The sequence below is a fragment of the Danio aesculapii genome, chromosome 2 (genome assembly GCF_903798145.1).
Source record: "Danio aesculapii chromosome 2, fDanAes4.1, whole genome shotgun sequence".
Taxonomy (NCBI): domain Eukaryota; kingdom Metazoa; phylum Chordata; class Actinopteri; order Cypriniformes; family Danionidae; genus Danio; species Danio aesculapii.
In genome coordinates, this window is record NC_079436.1 from 13,629,942 (window position 1) to 13,653,040 (window position 23,099).

The 23,099-nt window shown below is 33.5% G+C and overlaps 1 protein-coding gene across 5 annotated transcripts in view; it reads right to left on the reverse strand.

Annotated features, from left to right (window-relative positions):
• The window catches only part of ptprfb (protein tyrosine phosphatase receptor type Fb), a 370,826-nt gene that overhangs the window by 127,030 nt on the left and 220,697 nt on the right, over positions 1-23,099 (reverse strand). For all 5 annotated transcript variants that reach the window (XM_056473241.1, XM_056473264.1, XM_056473255.1 and 2 more), the window contains exon 6: positions 12,074-12,184. In XM_056473241.1, coding sequence (XP_056329216.1) covers positions 12,074-12,184 — 111 coding nt within the window. The remainder of the gene's footprint in view (positions 1-12,073; positions 12,185-23,099) is intronic.

The following is a 23,099-nucleotide window of genomic DNA, read 5'->3' on the forward strand; positions in this document are numbered from 1 at the left end:
ATTGCAGGATGTGGAGTTTTCTCTGTCAGTTTATCGCCCGGTGGCACTGAGACCCCGGTCTGTTGTTGCTCAGTCCTGCCTGGATTCGGGAACCTGCCTAAGACCTTGTGGGAGACGTATTGTTTGCAGGCCCCTCTCTTTGTGAGCCTCTGATATGCAGATAAACCTGACATTAAAAGAGGTTCCCATGGAGACCGAAAGGAGCCTACTGACACTGTGCAGAGATGGGGAGCAGAGGGAAAAACTATCAATGTGGAGTCTGAACGGAATTCAAACCTGCCTTGACATAAACTGACTAGACTGCATGAGGCAAAGCTCATTGTGTACAAGGAACTAATCCATGAGGATCAGAATATCAACGTTTTTAAAGGGTATTCTGTTATCGGTGGAAACTCCAGGATGCATTTCACTCTCCATTGTGTAAGGATCATACCTAGTGGCCATCACTGGCGGGATTCGAATGCTGAACTGCTTAAAAAAAGAAGCTTTTTTTCTGCCAAAACAGGAGTATAAAACAGCAGCACATTAAACAGACTCTTCCAATTTGTGTTAATGACCCGCTGCCTCGTGTCGGTCTATGGAGAAATGGCACAGGCAATAATTGGTTTTTGCACAGGTCCTCCTGAAATTGTATTCTCCACTATGTTCTCTCGTTTTATTTTCAGATAGACACCAAGACCAAGCTTGTTATTCTCCTCATTATGTTTGCACTGTAAAGGCAAAACGATAGACTCTTGAGCATTTTTCTTCTTCTTTGAATTAGGCTATGTGAAATTCAAAATACTTCAAGCCCGCTGTTGCCAAGAAATTACAGTAGCAGTAGCATATCTGAGAAATACAAATTGATTTCCAGGGAAGCCTATGACACTGACAAACTATGACAATGGACACGGACACGAACACACAATGAAATTGTGTTATGTAAGAACGGAAATTGTTGTGGGTAATACAAGACAAGTGCATTAACGGTCAAAATAAACACTGATGATGTCTCTATTCTAAGACTTCAAGACTTCATGAAATAGTGAGCAGGGGTGCGTTTCCCAATTAACGACATAACTCGCGGCTGAACTATCATAGTGCAATGCATCGTTTGGGAAAAGAACGATGTTGTGAGGATTGTTTCCCAAAACCAACGTTTCTGTTGCAGATTTATCGTTTGAAACACATTAGTTATAATGTAAAACGTCTATAGTGATGCTCTAAATGGAGTGGAGTAACTTCTTAAGATAAAACCCCCAAAATTTTATCATTCATGATTTGATAATTTTATCAATTATTATATTGTTTTACACGCACATGCATTTAAAAAAAAAATCGATATTAGTTTTGGTAAAAACATGCACTCGTAGGACCTATATATGTTTCCTTTACGAATATTATTGAGAATATTCCATACAAAATCACTAAGCTATCACTTATTCTAATCTCATATATAAATCATTTAACATAAAGTTAATTCCGCTTTTAAATAACAGGTCACCTATAGCTTTCGTCATGAGACACGGCTGGGTTCAAAATGGCATAAATGTTTTCAAAGTGTTTTCGGAAACGCACCCCAAATTGGGTACAGGAGTCCTTTTCATGGGACAAAACATACATGCAATGTGGGGAAAAACACTTAAACCTCACAAACACCTATGTATTTTAAAATTAAATTAAATTAAATTAAATTAAATTAAATTAAATTAAATTAAATTAAATTAAATTAAATTAAATTGCGGGATTGACACAGATAGCAACTAGCGTGAATGAAATAAAACATTGAATTGAATATGAATATCTTTTAATGCAAGCTCATGCAAGTCACCTGACACAACACATTCAGCCTGAACACAAAGGTGAGGGGCGGCATAACGCAGGGAGTGGGATTGATAACAAGGGTCTCTGATTAAAGATGGATCCAGGTTGGGGTCTGCAAGCGGCGGTTAAGAGTGAAAAGAACCAACCTCCTCGAGGGTCTATGAGATGAGGTGAGAGTTTGACCGGGTGATTTAATGGAGATGAAATTGAAAGACAGAGACAAATGGAAAACAAGAGAACATGAATAGACATTTGAGAACAATTTCATGGCGGTTAGAGAAAAAAAAAAGAAACAGTGGAAATCTTAAAAAGACAGACACAAAAGCATAACATTCACAGAAAAGTCAGACATTCTATAGTATTTCATACATATCGCAGTAACATCCACAATGTTAAAGTTTAATACAGGCCTATTATAAGGTGAATGTAAAAGACATTTAAGCAATTTATCACTCCTTGTCTATAGGGAACACACTCGGGTTAATAAAGGTTAATGATAGTTATTCATTTAAGGGAGTCAGTTCAGTAAGAGAAAGCAGATGTTGCTTATATTAATAACATTCTATGTAAATACACTGTATTATTCTAAAACAAGCCTGACATCCATAATGACAAACTGGCATCCTGTGGTGTGAATGTGGCTCAAGACAATATTCAGTTTTAAATGCAGATTTCATCCAGAAATGAACATTTTATGGCAATTTACTCACCCAAAGGGCATGCAAAATGTAGGTGACTTGTTTTTCTTCAGAATAACATTAAATGCATCTTCAAGAATAAAGTGTTAATTGTTTTTTTTTACTCTTTAGACATTGTCTTTGATTTTTTTTCACCTGAAACTAAATATGCCAAAGGAAAAAAAACAGTCAATGTTGTACTGAAGAAAAAATTCACCAAGTGCTTGGATGACCTGGGGGTGGATAAATTACCAACAAAATGATTTGTATTTTTGGGTGAATTATTACATTTAAAAAGTATCATTTTGAGGTTAGTACATAATTTATTAAAGAAATAGACTAATTTTATTTATAGATAAATAGTAAAAGTAAATATATACATAATGTTTAAAGTTCAAATGTTAAAATGTTCCAAAAATGCTGTTTTTCATCAATTAATCCTTCAAATTATGCAGTTTTTACAGTTTTCAACGTTGATAATGACAATAAATCAGCATACTTGAATGATTTCTGCTGTTGAAATACATTTTAAAATATTTTCCAATATATTCAGTAGTTCTTAATAAAAATATATATTTTTAAATAATATATTTTTAAAAAGTGTTTACTGATACAAAATAAGATTCTTTAAAGAATGCTTAAAACTTGTAATCATTGACTTCCATAGTATTTGCTTCTCCTACTGAGGAAGTTAATGGTTACAGGTTTTCAGCTTTCTTCAAAATATCTTCTTAAGTATTCAACAAAATAAAGAAACTCTTAAGTATTTGCAACCAACTAAAGAGAGTAAATTACTCATTTTACTGCCCCTTTAATTGTGAGATAAATTTATAATTAACCATTAATTGAATTAATATTAAACCATTTATATTACACCATTATGAGAGTAATGTGTGTTATATACAGTGTGATATACTGTAAGGTCAATAGATTAAGTAGTAATAAATAATCTTTTTTAATAATTTTGAATATATTATTAATTATATAACAATAAATAATGTAATGAAATTCAAATTAAATATATATTTATAAATGAAATGGTATTTAATTAAAAAGGTTCTCACATCTAATTTCCAAAAGCAAAGGGAAATAAAATGAAAATGCAATGTTCATATGAATATCTGAGACTTTTTAAAATCTTACAATTGTCGTTTGAAATCAAATTGTATTTTGAATTGAATTGTATTTTGACTTGATTAAACAGTTCTATCCAACCCGTCTCTCGTCTCATGGCAATTCGTAACTTTTTGATTTAGTGGCTAATTCGTATGAATTCGTACAATCTCATTCGTACAATTTAGTACAATTTGCTTATCCCCACAATGACAGTTGGGTTTAGGGGCGGGGTTGGGTGCCACACATCTTTTTAAAAATTGTAAAAAAAAATTACGACTGAACTGAATGTACGAATTTGTACAAATTAGCCACTAAACTGACAAAACGTAAAATAGTTACGTTTCATCAGTCTATTCTATCTAGAAAATTCTATTTGAACTACGTAGTATTTATTTATAAGGCAGAATAGAAATAAACAATTAATAATCAATCATTTACATCTATAAATTAACAATTTAATCAGAAATTATCTATCTATCTATCTATCTATCTATCTATCTATCTATCTATCTATCTATCTATCTATCTATCTATCTATCTATCTATCTATCTATCTATCTATCTATCTATCTATCTATCTATCTATCTGTCTTTCTGTCTGTCTACATATTTATTATTATATTTATTATATTATAAAAGTAATTGTGAGAAATATATTGTCAGTTGCAAGAAATTAATTAACAGTAACACTAAACTTTTGTTTTAAAAAGCAAAAAAAGAAAGAAAAAAACAAGAATGACTGGCATATTAACATTTTCCGCACATATGTCGGAGAAGTAACATAGCCCGCAAACTATTCCGACAATTCGGAAAGATTTTCTGACAGCTGTCTCTGCATGCATGTGAGCATTCATAACCGTATCTCCAGCCAGGCAGAGAAGGCCATGGAGAGATCATCTAAAAGAGCCTTGGGCCACATTCTGCCACACATTGACACATGATAGATGATGATGTCAGTTAAAGGCTTGTTAGGACTGCCAGTGTAACACTACAACACCAAACTATCAGACTGAGGTGCATTAGCCATATTAAAATGTCCTTAAACACTGTATAAAAGTAGACAGATTCACACACACGAAGACATAATAAACAGAGCGGCGGGTGTGAAGTGTGTGACAGTGGTTTGATTTGCTGTCAGATTGGGGAGCAGAGGAAGGAAGGAGAGCAGACAGCGCTTGACAAAGTTTCACTATGGAATAAGCGACTGACAAATGAGCATTCACATATACAGGCTGTACACATGACTGCGATTCTCCTGGTGATCTGCTCCTACTGTATCTTAGACGGACGGACAGAGACACTCGTAGAGCATTTAGACAGCTTTCTGAAAACTGCTGAAGTGCTGGAAAAGAAAGCAGCTGTTGAATACAGAGGCCTACGCTAATACTGGCACCCTTGGTACTGTAAATATGAGCAAAGAAGGCTGTAGGGTTTGTTTTTCTGCAAATACACTGTAAAATAGATCTGTTTCCATTTATTTATGGTTGTGAATTGCATTATGGGACCTTCTTCTCTGCTCTGTTGAGTTTTGATGTTGAAAATTCAACTCTACAAAGTGACTTATTGACATTTCAAATAATATAATGTATACAAAATAATATATAGAGAAATTAAGGTCTTTGCACACTTAAGTCCATAATTATTGTATGTGTTTTTTTTGTATTCATATCCAAAAAAATTGTCAGGTACACAAACCTTGCACATTGAGTCCAATGTGTATTAATTAGTCTATTCGGGGAAAAAACACACACACAACATTTCCGTTCAAGCAGTGTTCTCCTCTCTTCTCCAACGTAGAAAAAAGAGGAATAATCTACATATTGTGTTCATCCAATACTGCATGGAGAGGAAGGAGAGTTCTGCTCATTATCAAAGAGCTGTGCTACATTATTAAATGCAAAGTTTATTTCAGGAAATCAGTGGAATTTTAATACATTGCTTGTGATATTTCACACATTTACGTACATAAAGAAATCTTGAACAGAGAATGGCAGTGCCTATAGATATTACAATAGATGGCGGCCGCATTGACATATCGGAGCAACAGACCATAGCGGACCATGAGTTGTCTTTCTTTTATAATGTCTATGGGTAGTACGTATGGACACACACCCCAGACAGCAGTAGGTGACAGGTGTGCCAGTCACTGAATCCAGCAACTGCCAGCCATAATCTGTCTTATATTATGCACTGTTTGCGCCATAATTCGTGGCTCAAGTGATAACATTTTGTCTTTTGCCTTTAGCTTGTACGGTGACTCTAAACTGAAAAGGCCTCTCAAATCACTTTTTCGGATGCAAAAAAATGTAAAATCAAATTTTTCATGACAGACGAAAGTTTCGTAAGCAGTGTGCAATAAGCTTAAGACTGTAAAATTACAGAAATGCTGTTTATTACAAGGCTTTTGTGCCATAATATACAACACCAACCCAGACAATAATTCACTTTAAACTATTTAAAATAGTAATAAAAGTATCTTTCTCAAGGGTAAAAGTTGTTGAAAGATCAAGGTCCCATAATGCAATTCAAAGCAAAATAAATCAAATAAAAATAAAAATCATTAATCGCAAAATACAAAAAACTTGCTAATTTAGGGATTTTTTTACAGCGTAAATAAATTGTGATTTTATCAGATGACTTGAATAGCTCTCTTTGGAAAGAATTCTGCAATAATTGGGATGATTTTTAGGGGAGCGTATCTGTGTAAAATGTAATAAATAGAGATGCACCGATTACAATTTTATTGGACGATTGTGAATTTTTTTTGGCAAGTGTGACCTGCCAGATTTTTTGTTTTTATTCTGAGAACTATAATTGACAGCATCTATGAACAAAAAGTTTTTTTTAATCAAAAAAATAAATAAATAGAGAATTGTTTTAAATGAATTTGCAATTAGTTTGAAAATGAAAAATAAATATTAAAACAAAAATAGCATTATTATTATTATATGATTAAAATACAGTAAAATTGGTTTCCACAAACTGCAACAACACTAACAAAATATGTAATGTGTATGTATGTGTTTATAACTTTTTCTTCCAAATATTACAAACATTATAAACTATGCTAATCTAACATGTTTTGATTATTTTATTTTTTATTTTTTTGATTATTATTTATTCTATAGTTTTACAATTAGAGGAAACCCACGTGAACACGGACAGAACGTGCAAACTCCACACAGAAATGCCAACAGACCCGGGGCTTGAACCAGCGACCTTCTTGTTATGAGGTGACAGTTCTACCGACTGAGCCACCGTGTTCTGGTAAAACATTTGCTGATTACTTACTGTATGTTGACTAAGATATTCTTTCCCTCTCTGAAAGCAGTAATCCCAACTTGACATTGTAGATCCTATTGCATATTGCGAAATCGATGCTAAAACAATACATTGTGCAGCCTTAGCGCTTTGTTAAAAGTCTTAATAAGGTCTAAAAATGATTGATTCTTTTTTTTTTTTGGATGAGAGTAGAAACTTTATTTCTATATTCTTGATATTTTCTTAGTTTTGCATTCATATTTTGAGCAAAAGACCAAAAGGTCAAACAAAGGTTCAGGTAAAGACAAAATTATTAGCCCTCCAGTGAAATTGATTTCTCTTTTTTAAAATATTTTTCAAGTACTGTTCAACGGCGAGAATACATTTTTAAACATGTAAATAACTAACTTCTAATAACTCACTTCATTAGTGGTTGCCATGATGACAGCACATACAATTTTACTAGTTATTTAGTTTGCAAGATATAGTATTCAGATTTAAATGCTTAACTATGTTAACTAAGCAAATTAGGTTAATTAGGCAAGTCATTAAGCCATCTGTTCAATCAAATCTTCTGTAGACAATCGAACTTAAAATATATATATTAGTGCCAATATTAGCGGAGGGCTCTACTGTACACAGATCCACTGACAGGCTGGCAGTCTGACACTCAGCTCATCCAGCCCAAGCAGATAAATGAGCAGAACGGGAAGCTGAAGAATGATGGCAGGACGCTCTGCTGCTGAACGCCCTTGAAGAGAAAAGCGTGATTAGCTGTTTTGCAGAACCACTTTGGAAAAACAAGCACCCACACCCTGGCTGTGATGGACAGATGGATAAAGGAGAGCCATTATGCACCTGTCAACTCTGAGGAAGTTAGTTGTTGGTGTCGTTCCAGAATGTTCCGTTTTGTTGCTGTTGTTGTTGTTGTTACTATTATTATTTTGGCTTTGTAAAAGTCTTTGTGATGAAATGTGAGATTATAAAGGGTGTTATATATATTTACTTAACTATACAGATACGTTGTAAGAACAATGTTGGCTTATAACAATCTGGCTTATTTGTTTAGTCCAAAACAAAAGTTGAATTTTATTACATGTTATTATAATAATAAAAACATTAAAATTAGAAAATTTGAATTTGTTCTGTGACATACACTCACCGGCCACTTTATTAGGTACACCTGTCCAACTGCTTGTTAGCGCAAATTTATAATCAGCCAGTCACATGGCAGCAACACAATGCATTTAAGCATGTAGACATGGTCAAGACGGTCAGCTGCAGTTCAAACTGAGTATCAGAATGAGGAAGAAAGGTAATTTCAGTGACTTTGACCAAGCCATGGTTGTTGGTGCCAGATGGGTTGGTCTGAGTATTTCAGACACTGCTGATCTACTGGGATTTTCACACACAAGCATCTCTAGTGTTTATAGAGAATGGTCCGAAAAAGAGAAAATATCCAGTGAGTGGCAGTTCTGTGGGCACAAATGCCTTGTTGATGCCAGAGGTCAGAGGAGAATGGCTAGACCGAGTCGAGCTGATAGAAAGGGCTACAGCAGCAGAACACCACACAGAGTGCCATTCCTGTCGGCTAAGAACAGGAATCTGAGGCTACAATTCGCATAGGCTCACCAAAATTAGACAATAGAAGATTGGAAGAACGTTGCCTGGTCTGATGAGTCTCGATTTCTTCTACGACATTCGGATGGTGGGGTCAGAATTTGGCATCAACAACATCTCTGAGCAATATTTCCAGTACCTTGTTGAATCTAGGCAACAGTTTAAGATTACAGATTAAGACAGTTCTTAACCAGGTACTTTTACTACTTTTACTTTTATTAGGTAAGGCGTACCTAATAAAGTGGAATGCGATTTTGATTGCAGATTGCATTGCTAAAAACTCTAAAATATAGACTGCATTGCAATCATTTTGAATATAACAAACCTTAGTCACAATTATTGCTATGAAAGAAAACATATCATTTAAATCAAAAAGGTTTCTGTAGATAAATATTTTGTAAAATAAATAAATGTACACATATACACATTTTTTACTTCCACAAGCAAATGGAAAGAGCAAGATATTTAATTTTGAAAAGAATAGTAAAGCTTATTTTTAGGAATATTAGGATTTTAATTAATTAATTATAAATGCATATTTACAATGCATTTATAAATACAATTTAATAGAAAGAAGATAACAATTTAAACTATATAATGTTTAAACATGTAATTGTATGTTTTAATTATTTAAAACATCAAAAATTACCATCTATTGTTTAATTAGAAAATTATTTATACATCATATACTGTCTTTATGCTTAGGTAAAGCAAAAATGACAACTTCAGTTATTGATATGTTTCATTTTATATTTGATGTTTTTTCGTGTACATTTAGTCATCCTTATCATACATTAACATACTTATTTAAATCAAAGGTTAAGGTTTAAAATGTGTGTATTGTAAAATTATGTCAAAATGGCAATAATCCTAATGTTCCTAAAACAGTCTTGGCTTTTACGCAAAAGTGGTTAAGAGTGAAAAGAACCAACCTTCTCGAATGACTATGAGATGAGGTGAGAGTTTGACCAGGTGATAGGACGAAGATGAAATTGAAAGACAGAGACAAATGTGAAAGAAGAAAACATGAAAAAGACATTTGTGAATATTTTACTGGTGGAAAAATACAGAGAGACTCAAATCTTGACACTCCATTTGAATAAGAGCAGGATGGGATGCTGAGGAACTCCAGCAGGACGCTGTGCACCCACACCCAAGCAGATGGATAAAGGAGACCCATTATACACCTGTCAACTCTGAGGAAGTTAGATGTTGGTGTGGCTCCAGAACGTTCCTGTTTGTGTTGTTAAGATTTTGGCTGTGCAGGTTACATTTCTTTGTTGCAAAATGTGGGCTTAAACAAACGGATAAAAAAAAAAAGGTAAATACTCATCTTTCAAAACATGTCAATAACATGTCCCCCTCATATTTCAAATCAAAAAGCTCAGTAGTTCTGTCAAAAACCTGTCTAGGTCTCGTTTCAGAAAAAAAACCAACAAAAACAACAGCAAGAAAATTACATGTGTATAATGCTCTTTGGTTAACACTGTTAGCTTGTCCTAGAACATATTGCTAGCATGTATTATTACCACGTTTCTGGTTTATATAACACTGTTTGAATGTTTCTAACATGTTTTAACACACTGTTAGTATGTTAGTATCAATTTGTTGCAGGCATGAGGTTTTACCTTGTTTGTTGGGGCACACCTATTAGCATTTGTATACCAACAGTTTTACTACAGATATGAGATGTCATTTGTGATTACGGTTTACCTGAAAAACCACAAACCAAAAAACATGTTCTAATGTTAATATTTGTAAGGTTAGCACTCTCTGTTAGCATGTTTTAGCGTATCGGTTTGTTTCAAGCCTGAAATGTTACCTTATGTTTTTGCAAACACTGATTATCATTTGTATACCAACAACCACTACAGCTATGTTTTTTAGAACAAAATGTTAGATGTCATTTGTGGTTATGATTTAACTACATTTCCTAAAAACTACAAAAAACATTTCCAAATGGTGTTGTTTGCTAACATATCTTAACATGATTTACCACAACACTAATGTTTTAGATTTCTTGCTAACATATTTCTAACATAATTTATCAAACTGTTTGCTAGCACTATGCTAGCATGTTTCTAACACAATTTACTTAACAAACTATGCTTAACATGATTAACCACAATGCTAATGTTTTTGTTTGTTGCCACAATTCCAATGTTTTGTTTTGTTGCTAGCATGTTTCTAACATGATTTATCAAATATGTTGATGTTTTAGCTTTGATGCTAATAAATTTCTAACATAATTTATCAAACTGTTTGCTAGCACTATGCTAGCAAGTTTATAACACAATTTACCACATTAGTAATGCTTTATCTTGGTTGCTAACATAGCAAACAGATTGTTAGAACTATGCTTAACATGCTTACCTCTATGCTAATGTCTTTGTTTGTTGCCACAATGCTAATGTTTTAGCTTGTTGCTAGTATGTTTCTAACGTTAATAACCAAAATGCTAATGTTTTAGCTATGCTGCTAACATATTTCTAACATAATTACCAAACTGTTTGCTAGCACTCTGCTAGCAATTTTCTAACACGATTTACCACAATACTAATGTTTTATCCTGGTTGCTAACATGTTTATAACAAACTGATTGATTAAACACAATGCTAATGTATTTGTTTGTTTTGTTTGTTGCCACAATGCCACTATGCTAATGTTTTAGTTTGTTGCTAGCATGTTTCTGGCATGGTTTTGCCAAACTACTACTGTTTTAGCTTCGCTGCTAACATATTTCAAACATAATTTACCAAACTGTTTGCTAGCACTCTGCTAGCAAGTTTCTAACATGATTTACCAATGATTTATGATTTACTAGACTGATTGCATGACTACACAGCTAGCATATTCCTACCGTACTGCTGACAATGTAAAAACAATTAATTAATTAAATATAGTGTTCAAAATAACGTTCAATTTTAGGTTCAAATACAATGTAATCCCTTTATTAACTTGCAAAATGTTTATACACAGCGCGTAGCAACCACTCATGATCGTACGATGACGTCTGCAGTTTAATCCCATTGTAAGGAACATTTTTGGCCGTTTGTTTGACAGGAAGCATGAGAAGGCTTAGTGTTCATCTCTTGCGTGACAATTACTGGGTGGCACCGTAACGTCACTACCTAGAGGCCATACTGGCAGCCTGCCATAAGCTCCCTGTTATTACCTGCATGGAAAGAGCTAAAGGGGTTGACACTCATAACAAGAGCGCTCCCAGAGTTCTGTTTCACATACAATGCCTCGACACCATTATACCTGTAAATCCACATATTAATACTGCAGGTGTCCTCGGTGGCACTAACCTTCAGTTAAACCCTTTTGTCTTCTCGCTCTCATAACAAATGCTTCGAGAAATATGCATGTTTACTTGTGCCTCTGTTGCTACGAAATCAAAATAGAGCCGGGAATGTTTTGTTTTCCGGCTAGATTAGGACAACAACTTTTAGTTTATCTTGGCTCTGAAATGTCAGACAAAGTTCAGCAAGTGTGGAAGTCAAAACAAAATTGCAACACGGTCAAAATCAAGGTGTGAAGCATTGTGGAGGAAGTTGTTTTGATAGGGGCGGCACCTGCAGCATGTTTCTTACCTCTCACGTAGAGATTAGCCGGAGCTGAATAACGCGTCCCGGCACTGTTCGTAGCCACACATTCGTACTTGCCCTGGTCTGATTCCTCGCTGTTTTCAATCTGCAGAGCTCCTGAAGAAAAAAAATAAATAAATAAAATAAAACAAGGGGAAAAGTCACCTCTTTGATTTACGAACACGATTATGAATCCCCTGCCGCAACTTTCCCCACACCAAACCACAAACTTTCACGGAGAACAATCAGTAAACACTCCCTGTTTAAATGTCAGAGCTGTTCCGCTGTGTGTATGCTTTATTGGTTGAGAATGCTGCCTAAGACATATGCATAAAGCTGATTTTGCAGGTTGTGAGAGTCTACAGCTCAACATATTTGCCTTTCACTGTCATTAGAAAAAAGCTTTCGGGATATTAATGTCATTGACTTGGGGCCAATTATGCTACAGCACATGACTTTATTATTGCTGTGGCATATTTATACCCGCCAAAATGAACAAAACGCCAGTGCTGTACAAAACTAGGAAGACTGTCTGGTCACTACTGATAAAAACTGTGCATCATAAGGTGACATGAGGAGAATATTTGATTAGTCTAACGCTAATGTTTTTGAAAGAAGTCGCCCTACTCGTAGAAATGGTATTTACAGGGTTTCTGAGGGTTTCATAAAGTCAAATTTAAGACTTTAAAAGACCTTTTAAGACCATTATGAATGAATTTTCAGACTTACAGGACTAAACACTTTTGACTAAACAGATTATTTCTCATGGCCCAGTTGGGCCAATATATTATTTTTTTTTTGCTTGCCATAAAAAAAATTACTTACTGTACAGTGCTCTGCATAATTGAGGACACCCCATTTTGAAAATGAATATTTTTGAAATTGAAGGATAAATACAATAAAATTCAAGCAAAATATTACAAAAAATAAACACTTACAAAATTTCAAGAAAATTTAGCTTTTCTTGATTTTTCCTCTTTTTTAAATTTATATTTAATATTTTTTTCTATAACATATAAATTATTAAATATATTATTCTAAAACAGAATTGTGAGGGGTGTACTTACATATGCTGAGCACTGTATTTCTTGAAATGTGTCAAAACAAAAAAACTCTAGTTGTATACACATAAAATTCTTATTTATTTATTTTTTTAAATAAATGACAAGTTAAACATTGTTAAAAGTATATTTATTATGGAGGCAATTACATAATTAATCAAAATTATATATTTGTTGGCTTTTTTTCCAAATTGATTGAGTATAACTACTATTTAATATCAAGTGTTTCTCTTTTAAACCCTTACATTTTATGCCTATTTATAAATATTATCTCTACTCTCTCTTACTTCTGTAAATAGATTTTGTATTATCATGAGGAACTGTTCTTCTTTCCCTGATTTTATTTAGATGGATTGTTAGTGATTGGATAGATGTCGGCCCGGCTGGGTAGCTTTACTTGGGTAAAGCAAAATTAAGACCAGTTTAAAATGATTTAAGACACACAACACAATATTTCAGTGAATTTAAGACTTTTAAGGCCTACAATTTTATTTTTGATATTTAAGATATTTTAAGACCTTTTAAGAAAATTAATATATGATCAAATATGACTGCAATTTTTCATATTTTAAATTAGAATTCATTCCTGTGATGTCATAAATTAATGTTTAGCATGAAGTCACATGATCTTTTACAAATTATTATTCTGATTCACTACCTAAGAAATTTAGGCTCAAAGAATTCAAAGACTCAAAGAATTGATCTTATAATTATCAATGTTAAAATATAAAAACATATGAAAGAAGTGATACTATTTAAATAATATGCATTAAAAGAATTAATCCAAAGATGCAGACATTTATAAGGTTACAAAATAAGTTTACTTCTATCTTCTGCTCTTTTGAACTGTCTATTCATAAATAATACAAGTTTATTATAATATATAATAGTATATATAATAATTATACACAATTAAATACGATTATATTATATTAATATATAATACATAATATACAATTATTATAATAATAACTGGATCGATTGTTAATAACTGAATGGCAGTGATAATTAAAAATAACGAAGCACAGGATCAGCTACTTAAAATGATTTATATATTATTTATTTAAACAGTTTATTTAATTATTTAGTTAAACCTTTTTAATTTTATTATTTAATTATTATTAATTTAAAATGTTAACAATTGCTGTATTTATCTTCTTTTTTTTATAACAGCCAAATGTCAATAATGTGAAGTAGAATTATACACGGCAAACATTTTGAATCAGCTCACATTGACACGAGCAGAAACATCAAAGGAAAAATCAATCCACGTGTCCAAACTACAGCATTTGCTCCAACAAGACTCTTAATCCAGTAAAACCACACATGTTTACCTCTGGCAGTAGTGCAGCAGCATGCCACAGGTTATCACCTGCCGTTTACCACTGACTACTTCCCAAAATCCCATGCTGCAGGGGAAGAAATAACATGCACCACTAACCTGGCTCAGTCTCTAAGTTCAAGGAATACTGATTGCTGGGGTTTCCTACTCTGACAAGCAGCAAATTGCTAATCAATTCAGAGATTGCTTAACACTGATTGCCATTGCTCCTAAATCCTGACAACACATCTGACTGATGGGGCTATAGTATGAAAATAAAACTACTATCAATGACATTTTGGGGATTCATTTAATTATCTTTATTGATTTATTTGTTTTTTGAGCATGTAAAACATCTTTGATAGATACAGAGTATTTTTAAACCATCAGAGAATCAGTATGTGATACAACATAATAAAAGGAAGTTCGCCTCAAAATGAAATTTCTGTCATCATTTACTCACTTTCATTTCATTTCAAACCTGTCTGACCCTTATTCAGGAAAGCACATACAATATTGCTTATGACGTATCACGTCTTTCAGTGCACTCTTAAAAACAGTCTGACAGAAACAAACACAAATGTATTAGTGTGTTCTGCAGAAGAAGAAAAAAAGTCATACAAGTTTTGAGTTAGGCCGCAGAACATTTTAATGCAAATTTTATCGAGAGCACAGTTATGTGCAGTTCTGCAACTCGATCATGTGCTTTGATTTGTTTTGGCCCTACTTAGTTCAAAACAGGCTCATTACAAATACGTGCTTCAGCTTACATTTTTGAGAAAGCGCAAAAACTCACTTCAACAAACTACGCTTGACTGAAATTTCTAAGTAAAATGGACACGATGGGGCAGTATGACGCCAACACACTAACCAGGGCTCGAAATTGTGACCTCTAAATATATTTGGGAGCATTTGTGCGAGTGCATAAATTGTTGCAGTGTGACCTGTTTTCACTGCAAAACTGAGATTCCATGCTATCAACTATGTAATTGGCAGCTATGTAAAATTTAACACCGTGTATACCCTTGCAAAATAGCTTGCATTCACTAAGATTAAACTACTATTGTAACTCATAAAAATTACTATTAAGATGACATATGCAAATAATAAGTTATATGACAATATTATCTGTGCAATATCAGACAGCACACTTGCTTAAAATTGTAGATGGGCACTAAATTTTGGAGCACCAGTGCTACCAAGCAAGAAGGTAAATATCAGGTTAATGATATTTACGTGTTAACAGAGACATATTATTGACCAAAAAAGTATTTTTCCAGGCACACCAAATAAATACCACAGAACAACTTTAGTGTCCATGAATTGAAATCGAATATGTTTACCTCATTTCAGTTTGGTCGGTAGCTCACTTTGTACGGTGTTGTACTTATAATAAGTCTGGAAAAACACAGTTCCACAATAGACATAAAAGCAATGTAAAATTAAGGTAAAACTGTGTGGTCTCTGTGCCTTTTTCTTCTACATTTGTTTTTTTATAAAACACTATTGGTTGGGTTTAGTAAAAGGTTTAAGGGAGTGGTGTGCTGGTCTATGTGATCTGTACCACAAGCCCCATCTTCTCATGTGTACAAGAAGGTTGTGTATCTGAAATGTACAATAAAACGTAACCTAAGTAACATTTCAAATTGGCAAAAATGTAGACAGCGCCCAGATTGTCATCTGAAACGTGCTTCGAAGCTTAACAGGAGCAACGTATTTTATGTTTTACAAAATTGTAGGCTAAGTCACTTATTTCAAACATATGTGCTACACTCTCAGAAATAAAATTATACAGGAGCTGTCTCTAGGGCAGTAATTTTTCAAAAGGCACGTAATTGTACCTAATGGGTCCATAATGTTACATCAAAGGTATATATTAGGCCCCCTAAAGTATCTAAAATGAACCTTTGATACACTTATTTCTAACAGTGTATCAAACATACATACCAAAGTATACTTCAGGATTGACATCCTGATTTCATAGAAGAACCACTACTTTATGTACTCATATTAAAGTGGTTACACTGTAAAAAATATCGATAAATTAGCAGTTTTCTGTATTTTGTAATTCATGTTTTTATTTTTTCCACATTTATTTATGAATTTAAATCGCATTATTGGACCTTGATATTTCTTCCATCTACTTTTAACCTTGAAAAGTTTGAAAAGGTCCCTTTTATTAACGTAGTTAATAGTTTAAAGTGATATATTGTCAGGATTGGTGTTGTATATTATGGTACAAAACCTTGCAATAAACTACCAGTACGTTTTCTGTAATTTTACAGACTTAATTCTCTATATATTATTTCTTATACATTCTATTATTTCAGACTCAGACTTCCCATTTAGGGAAACTAAAACTACAGCAAGGTGCCATAATACCAAATAAAACCACGCCAATTTTTCTATAAAACATACAATAAATCAATTTTTAGATGCATCTCCCTCCCCGCTGGACTTTAATGATCTTAATGACTATAATGACCTAATAGTCACCATAATAAAATAATTTCGAATTCTGTTGACAATGTCCTGGTGGCTGCAGCTGAAACACTGAATACAATGGGTGATCCAGAGTGCATTAGATACCCTGAGCTCTCTTTAAGACCTAATTACGATAAATTACCATTGGACCAGTTTGGTTAAAACTGATGATCTTGCGTGTCACCTTCACAAGCCTACTCAACCTGTTCGTATTTGATAGACTCAGACTACACTGTAAAACCCAATAGTCAACTTTATCAAATGAAATGAGTCTAGTTAACTCTAAATTTACTGAAAGTTAATTCTACTCATTTGAAAAGAGTTTTGAACTCAGTGTTGAAGGGAATGAGTTATTGAAATACCTCATTACTGCAACTTAATTGGAGTAAGTTCACAGTACTCATATAAATTAGTTTTATTTTTAACTCAAATGGTTTTTAGCAATCGGTTTCCTCAAACGGTTTGAGTTGACAACTTGTTGGGTTTTACAGTACTCAGTTGGATCGAGTTCTCTCCATTTATTGGGTTTTACTCCCCTCAAATTGCTTCGTTTACTCAAATGGAGTAAGTTCACAGTACTAGGATTAGTTTTTGGACTTCAATGGTTTGTTGCAATTGGTTCCCTTAAATGGTCTGAGTTACCTTAACTTTTTGAGTTTTACAGTGTAGTAAGGATTTTGTAACACATCGTTATTACTAAAATACGCTCTTTAAAAGAAAAAACTAAACAAAACATGGACCTAACCCTGTCCCTAAACATAACTGATGTGACCAAATCATACTAAACACAAACTAGTAAGATACAATCAGTCAAATTACACCCTTAGGTAAAATAGTGTGAGAATGCATTGAGAATGAGTAAATGATGCCAGTATTTACATTTCTGAGGGAACCATCCCTTCAATAGACTTTGTAGACAATGTATATATCATGAAAACATGCATTTTCAAAACGAATGAATATACTGTGAGACAAATTGAGTGTTTTGATGTGAACATGAGCGTCTTATGAAGAGGACACATCAATCAAGCGGGAACAAAACAATATGAGTTGAGTGAGATGAATTGAACGCAAAGACCTGCTGTTGCGAGCAAGATCGCACCTACAAACACAGAGAATTTAGCCAGAAAAAGCGGCCACTCGGCAGCATAAGGCAGTGTCAGCTTTTTTTCTCCCCTAGTGAGCCAGACGCACTTCCTGATTCATAAACCTGAGGTGAGCTGGCGTGCTACAACAGTCAGCGCTAACAAACAGGCCTTTGTCTGGAGCTGTACATTTTTCCTCAGCTTCATTCGACGTTTTACAGTCCAACTCCAGGGGTCCTCAGACCACCGATATTGCCAGCCATGTGACTCAAGTAGGGTAATGGTGGCTTTTGTTAGGCATTCGCCTCTAGCAAGCACGTTTCTGAAATCCATGTTTCATTCAGAAGTGTGTGATTGATCGAACGCTCCGTCTTAACAATCAGGGCCGTGCCCTCATTTCCCATACATGCTCATTTTAGCATAAGTAGTATGCAAATTCAATCATTTCAATTTTATCACAGCCCAACTGGAATGTCGGAAACACACTCTGGAGACTCTAAAGACGGCCTTCGGTTTGAAAACTCCCAAACTCTTAAGCATTGCTTTAATAAGTCTCAGGTCTCGGAAAATATCCACAGCAAACGCATGTCGCAATAACTAGCAAGAGTCAATTATTTTATTCATCCCATGTTCGTTTAACTTTTTTTTATTCTCTCACCATTTTCTCAGCCTCATGTCAGTGCAAATCTTGATTTCTTTTTTTATGTGAGACACAAATTAAGATATTTTGAACAATGTTCTGAATGCCATTTTCCACACATTATGTAATGTGGACTCTGAAGTCTAAAACCTTTTATTCTGCATGTAAAGTATTGAGAAAGAAAATTCTGTACAATTTCTCATTTCATGTTCAACAGGTTTAGAATAACACAAGGGTGTGTAAATGATCAGAGAAACTTTATGAATTGTTTCTAAAAAAATCTCGATAAGTTAGCATGCTGCATAATAATTGTTTTAGTAACATATACAGCACACAATTCATTTTTTTAAATCCTAGGTCAGCAACATGTTATTTTTTTGTGGAAAATTCAGTACGAAGTCTGCGTTTATTTGATCAAAAAAAGTAGAAATTTTTAGATTTTACTCTAAGTCTTATTCTTGTGACCTCGTCCCTGATCCAGCAATCGCTGTTTTTGGTTGGTCTGACGCACTTCAAGGGTACAGTCATCAAATGAAAAAAAGCTGTTCAACATGGAATGGTGATAGCTAAAATAATTATTCTTTGTCTATAGAAAAAGGCATCAAAACCATTTTTTAAATCCTGGCTTTCAGAATTCTCTAGCACTTTACATTTAGAGACTTAGACAGCATTGCTGGCTTTGAAGCCACCTGGAAACCTTTTTTTAATTATCTGTCAAATATCAAGGATAACAGTTTAAAGGTATGACCCTGTCATTGTTTGCATGATCACCATATTGCCTGTGCTCACTGGCGTAGAAATATATGTATAACATTGTGAACCTATGTATAAAACTGGAGGAACTGATGTAACAATGGTTTTAAAAACAAGTTTTTTTGTTTTGTTTGCCTTTTTTCTGTCTTTATAGTTGTTGTTGCTTTTTGTATTGCTCTGTGTGCTTTAAGCTAACAAATATAATATTCGAAAAAAATAGTATAATTGTTAAGATAAATTATTTTAACATCAACTGTTTAAAACAGAATAATAGTTATACAAATCTCGATTTTCAGCTAGTCTTCAGGGTCACATGATCTTTCATCATCAGAAATCATTCTTAAATACTGATTTGATGCTAAAGGAATATGTATTATGAAAAATGTTTATGATAAATTTAAATTCTGTCATCAATTACTCGCCCTTCACTGGTTCCAAACCGGTTTGAGATTATTTCATCAATGGAACGCACAAAAAATAATAAATAACAATGTTGGAAACCTGTGACTTCTGTACCATTTCAATGTGTTCATGTCATTGGCCAATGAACATTTCCTGCTTGTTATCAAATTATTTCAAAACTGTAACAAGAGGCAATTCAATCATAACATTAAAAGAGCTGTCATAATATTGTTTATAAATATGTGTCTCTTTTGGATTCTCAGAAGCTATTTAAATTAAAAATGTAAAACAGGAAATATGTTGGGACCATAGTTTTTGTTTACATCCATCTAAAATGGTCTATAGTATGTTTTTCCTACAATGAATGATTTCCACATTCTTCACAATATCTTGTTTTGTGTTCAAACTCATAAAGATTTGAAACCACAGGAGGGAGAGCAAATATAAGTACATTTTCATTTTGGGGGGAACTATCTCTTTTAACATTGTTATAGAAACATTGATCCAGCTTTTTCTGGGACTCTTTCTAAATAAAAATGTCACTTTTGATCAACTTCAATAAGTTTGTCAAACATTTGAAGTTGAGTGTGTTTTCCTAGCGTTGTGTTCCCCAGATACAGACATCAGAACGCAGACAGGTTGAACGCCACGACAAAGGTTGTGTATGTACTGAACAAGCAGGAAATGACAGTGGTGGTGATGAAACGGGTAATGGAGGAGACGTTTCGGGAGACACATTCCAGCTGTCTTACCTCGTATCGGCGAACCCCCTAGGTGAAGTAAATTGAATGCAAACAAGATTGAAGAGAACTGTTAGTAGACGAGAAAGATTGACAAAGAGAGATAAGGAAAACAAAAGGAAGGGAATCAAATGAAAGTAAGCTTAATTAAACAGAGAGGAATCAAGTTGAGCCAGACTACTGCTCTCCGAGGATTAGCTGAATGTTGGCTGTCTGGCGCAGAATTACCTCAGAAGAAAAAAAGAAAAGAAAAAGAAGGAATCCAGAGAAAATTTTCTATTGTGGTATGATTATAAGATAGCTTAGGTGCCTGTCAACCCTGAAGCTTTAAGGAACTTTTACAGAGGTACAACGATGTGTATTCAGGTTATTTCAGTTCACAGTATTGTTCAGAAAAGCACAGGCTGTGGCAGATTAGGCCACAGGTTTGGTGTGAGAATAGCAGAAACGAAAATATGTCTGAATTAAAGTCAACTTTACTTATTTTTACTTTGTATTTCAGAGAGAAATTGAATGTTCAACCAGAATAAAAAATCTATTATTGTCTACTTATTAGGGCTGCATGATATTGGAAAAATATGACACTGCGATATTTAGTTTTTCTGCGGTACATGTATACTTTCACCAGATGAATTGAATAGCTCCTTTTGGAAAGATTTAATTCCTTTAGATCAACTGGGATGATTGAATCTTTTTCTGTGCAGTGTGTCTGCATTAATTATAATAAACTACAAGCATTTATAAATTAGGGATGTCCAGATTCCATCCCACGGTTTAAGACTCAATCGGAATCGGACGTTACCTCCCGATCAGGACTCGACCATATATACATTATTTTTTTAACACATCTATAATGATGTCTCACAGAGACAGCAATGCGTGCAGGATGACATCACTTTGTTGCAGAGACGCTATTGGATAAATGCTGGCAAAGTAGAACACGGAAGCAGTTGAAGCAGAAAGCGCGAGTTTTCGGTCTGGAGGTATTATAAAGTTGATGATGACAACATTGACATAGCAAACTGTGAGATTTGTAAACTTGGGATTGCCTGCCGGGTGTTTGAGGTGCTATTTGTTTTTATATTAATTATTTTTTTAAATTTACTGTTGCACTGAAGTCCAAAAGTGAAGAATTGATGATATTTATTACTTGATTGTCCAAGCTACCTCACAAAAGTGCTCTGTTTGATAACAAAGTTTATGAATGTTAAAATAAGGTGAGTTAAACAAAAAAATAAGTAACATCCTGGATCTGTTTCTTCACTTATCTTTATTCATTTTTATGTATTAAACAAGTATCGGATTGGGTTTCGGTATCGGTAGATACTCAAAATGAAATGACTCAGACTCGGCAGCAAAATAATTAATAAAATTGGGACATCCCTAATATAAATACAACAAAGCAAAAATAAAAGTCAAATAAACAATGCTTTATGGTTTTCTAGAGAATCTGACAGTCATTAGATAGAGAAATTAAACAATTAAAGATAAAATAACATGGTCATCATTGTATAAACAATTTAAAAATAATAATATCTGTATCTTTTAATTTTGGATAAATTATCTAATCCGATGTGGCTATTGCGGATACACACACTGCAATATCTATGCTCAAACGATATATTGTGCAGCCCTACTTCTAATTATTTTATGTATTTTCTGAAAAAAAAAGCCAATGGGAATGATAAATATTTGGGACTTTTACTTAGTAAAGTACAGTGTTCAGCATAATTGAGTACACCCCATTTTTAAAATGAATATTTTTATCCATTTCTCATTGAATATAGGCAATGTATTTTGGTGCATTCAAACAAAACAGATTTATTAAACAGATATATTTATTTAAATAATATTTCAGTCACCAAACATATTTAGAAATTGACAGATAATACAATTAAATTCAAGCAAATTGCTTCTCTTGATATTTCCTTTTTTTAAATGTATATTTAATATTTTTCTACAACATATGAATTTGGGTGTACTAGTTTTTTGACCATTATTGTAAGTTATTTTGTAGATAAGCTCCAGATCTGGCTTCAGTACTGATTAATCATAATGTGTATGCACAAATATAATATTGTATAGCTTCCTATTAAAAATATGAATTTAAAAGATAGATTTGTGAGGGGTGTACTCATATATGCTGATCACTGTATATTTGCATTGGTCTTACACCTAAAAAAAGAAACAAAATTAATTTGCTGTATTTTAAGGCCTTGAATGAAAATTGATTGGTGCTAAATTGGTGTTTGAAAAGGAATGTTTTATTCCAAGTTGCATAAAAAAGCTGCCAATATGGCAAAGTAGTGATTTTACTTTCCTCGATTTAGAGATTGTTTTTTTAAACACTAAATAATCAACTATTTAAACAAAATTTCAACAAAAAGTGAAGAATAATGAACCCGGAAAAATAAACAGTCTCTTTTGACTTTATGTTGACTTAAACGATCGGTCAAACCACAAGGTGAGGTTACATTACCGCTGTCTATCAAAAAACACTTATCTATCAAAAGTAAAAGCTCAAACATGCTTTTCTACATTCTCCT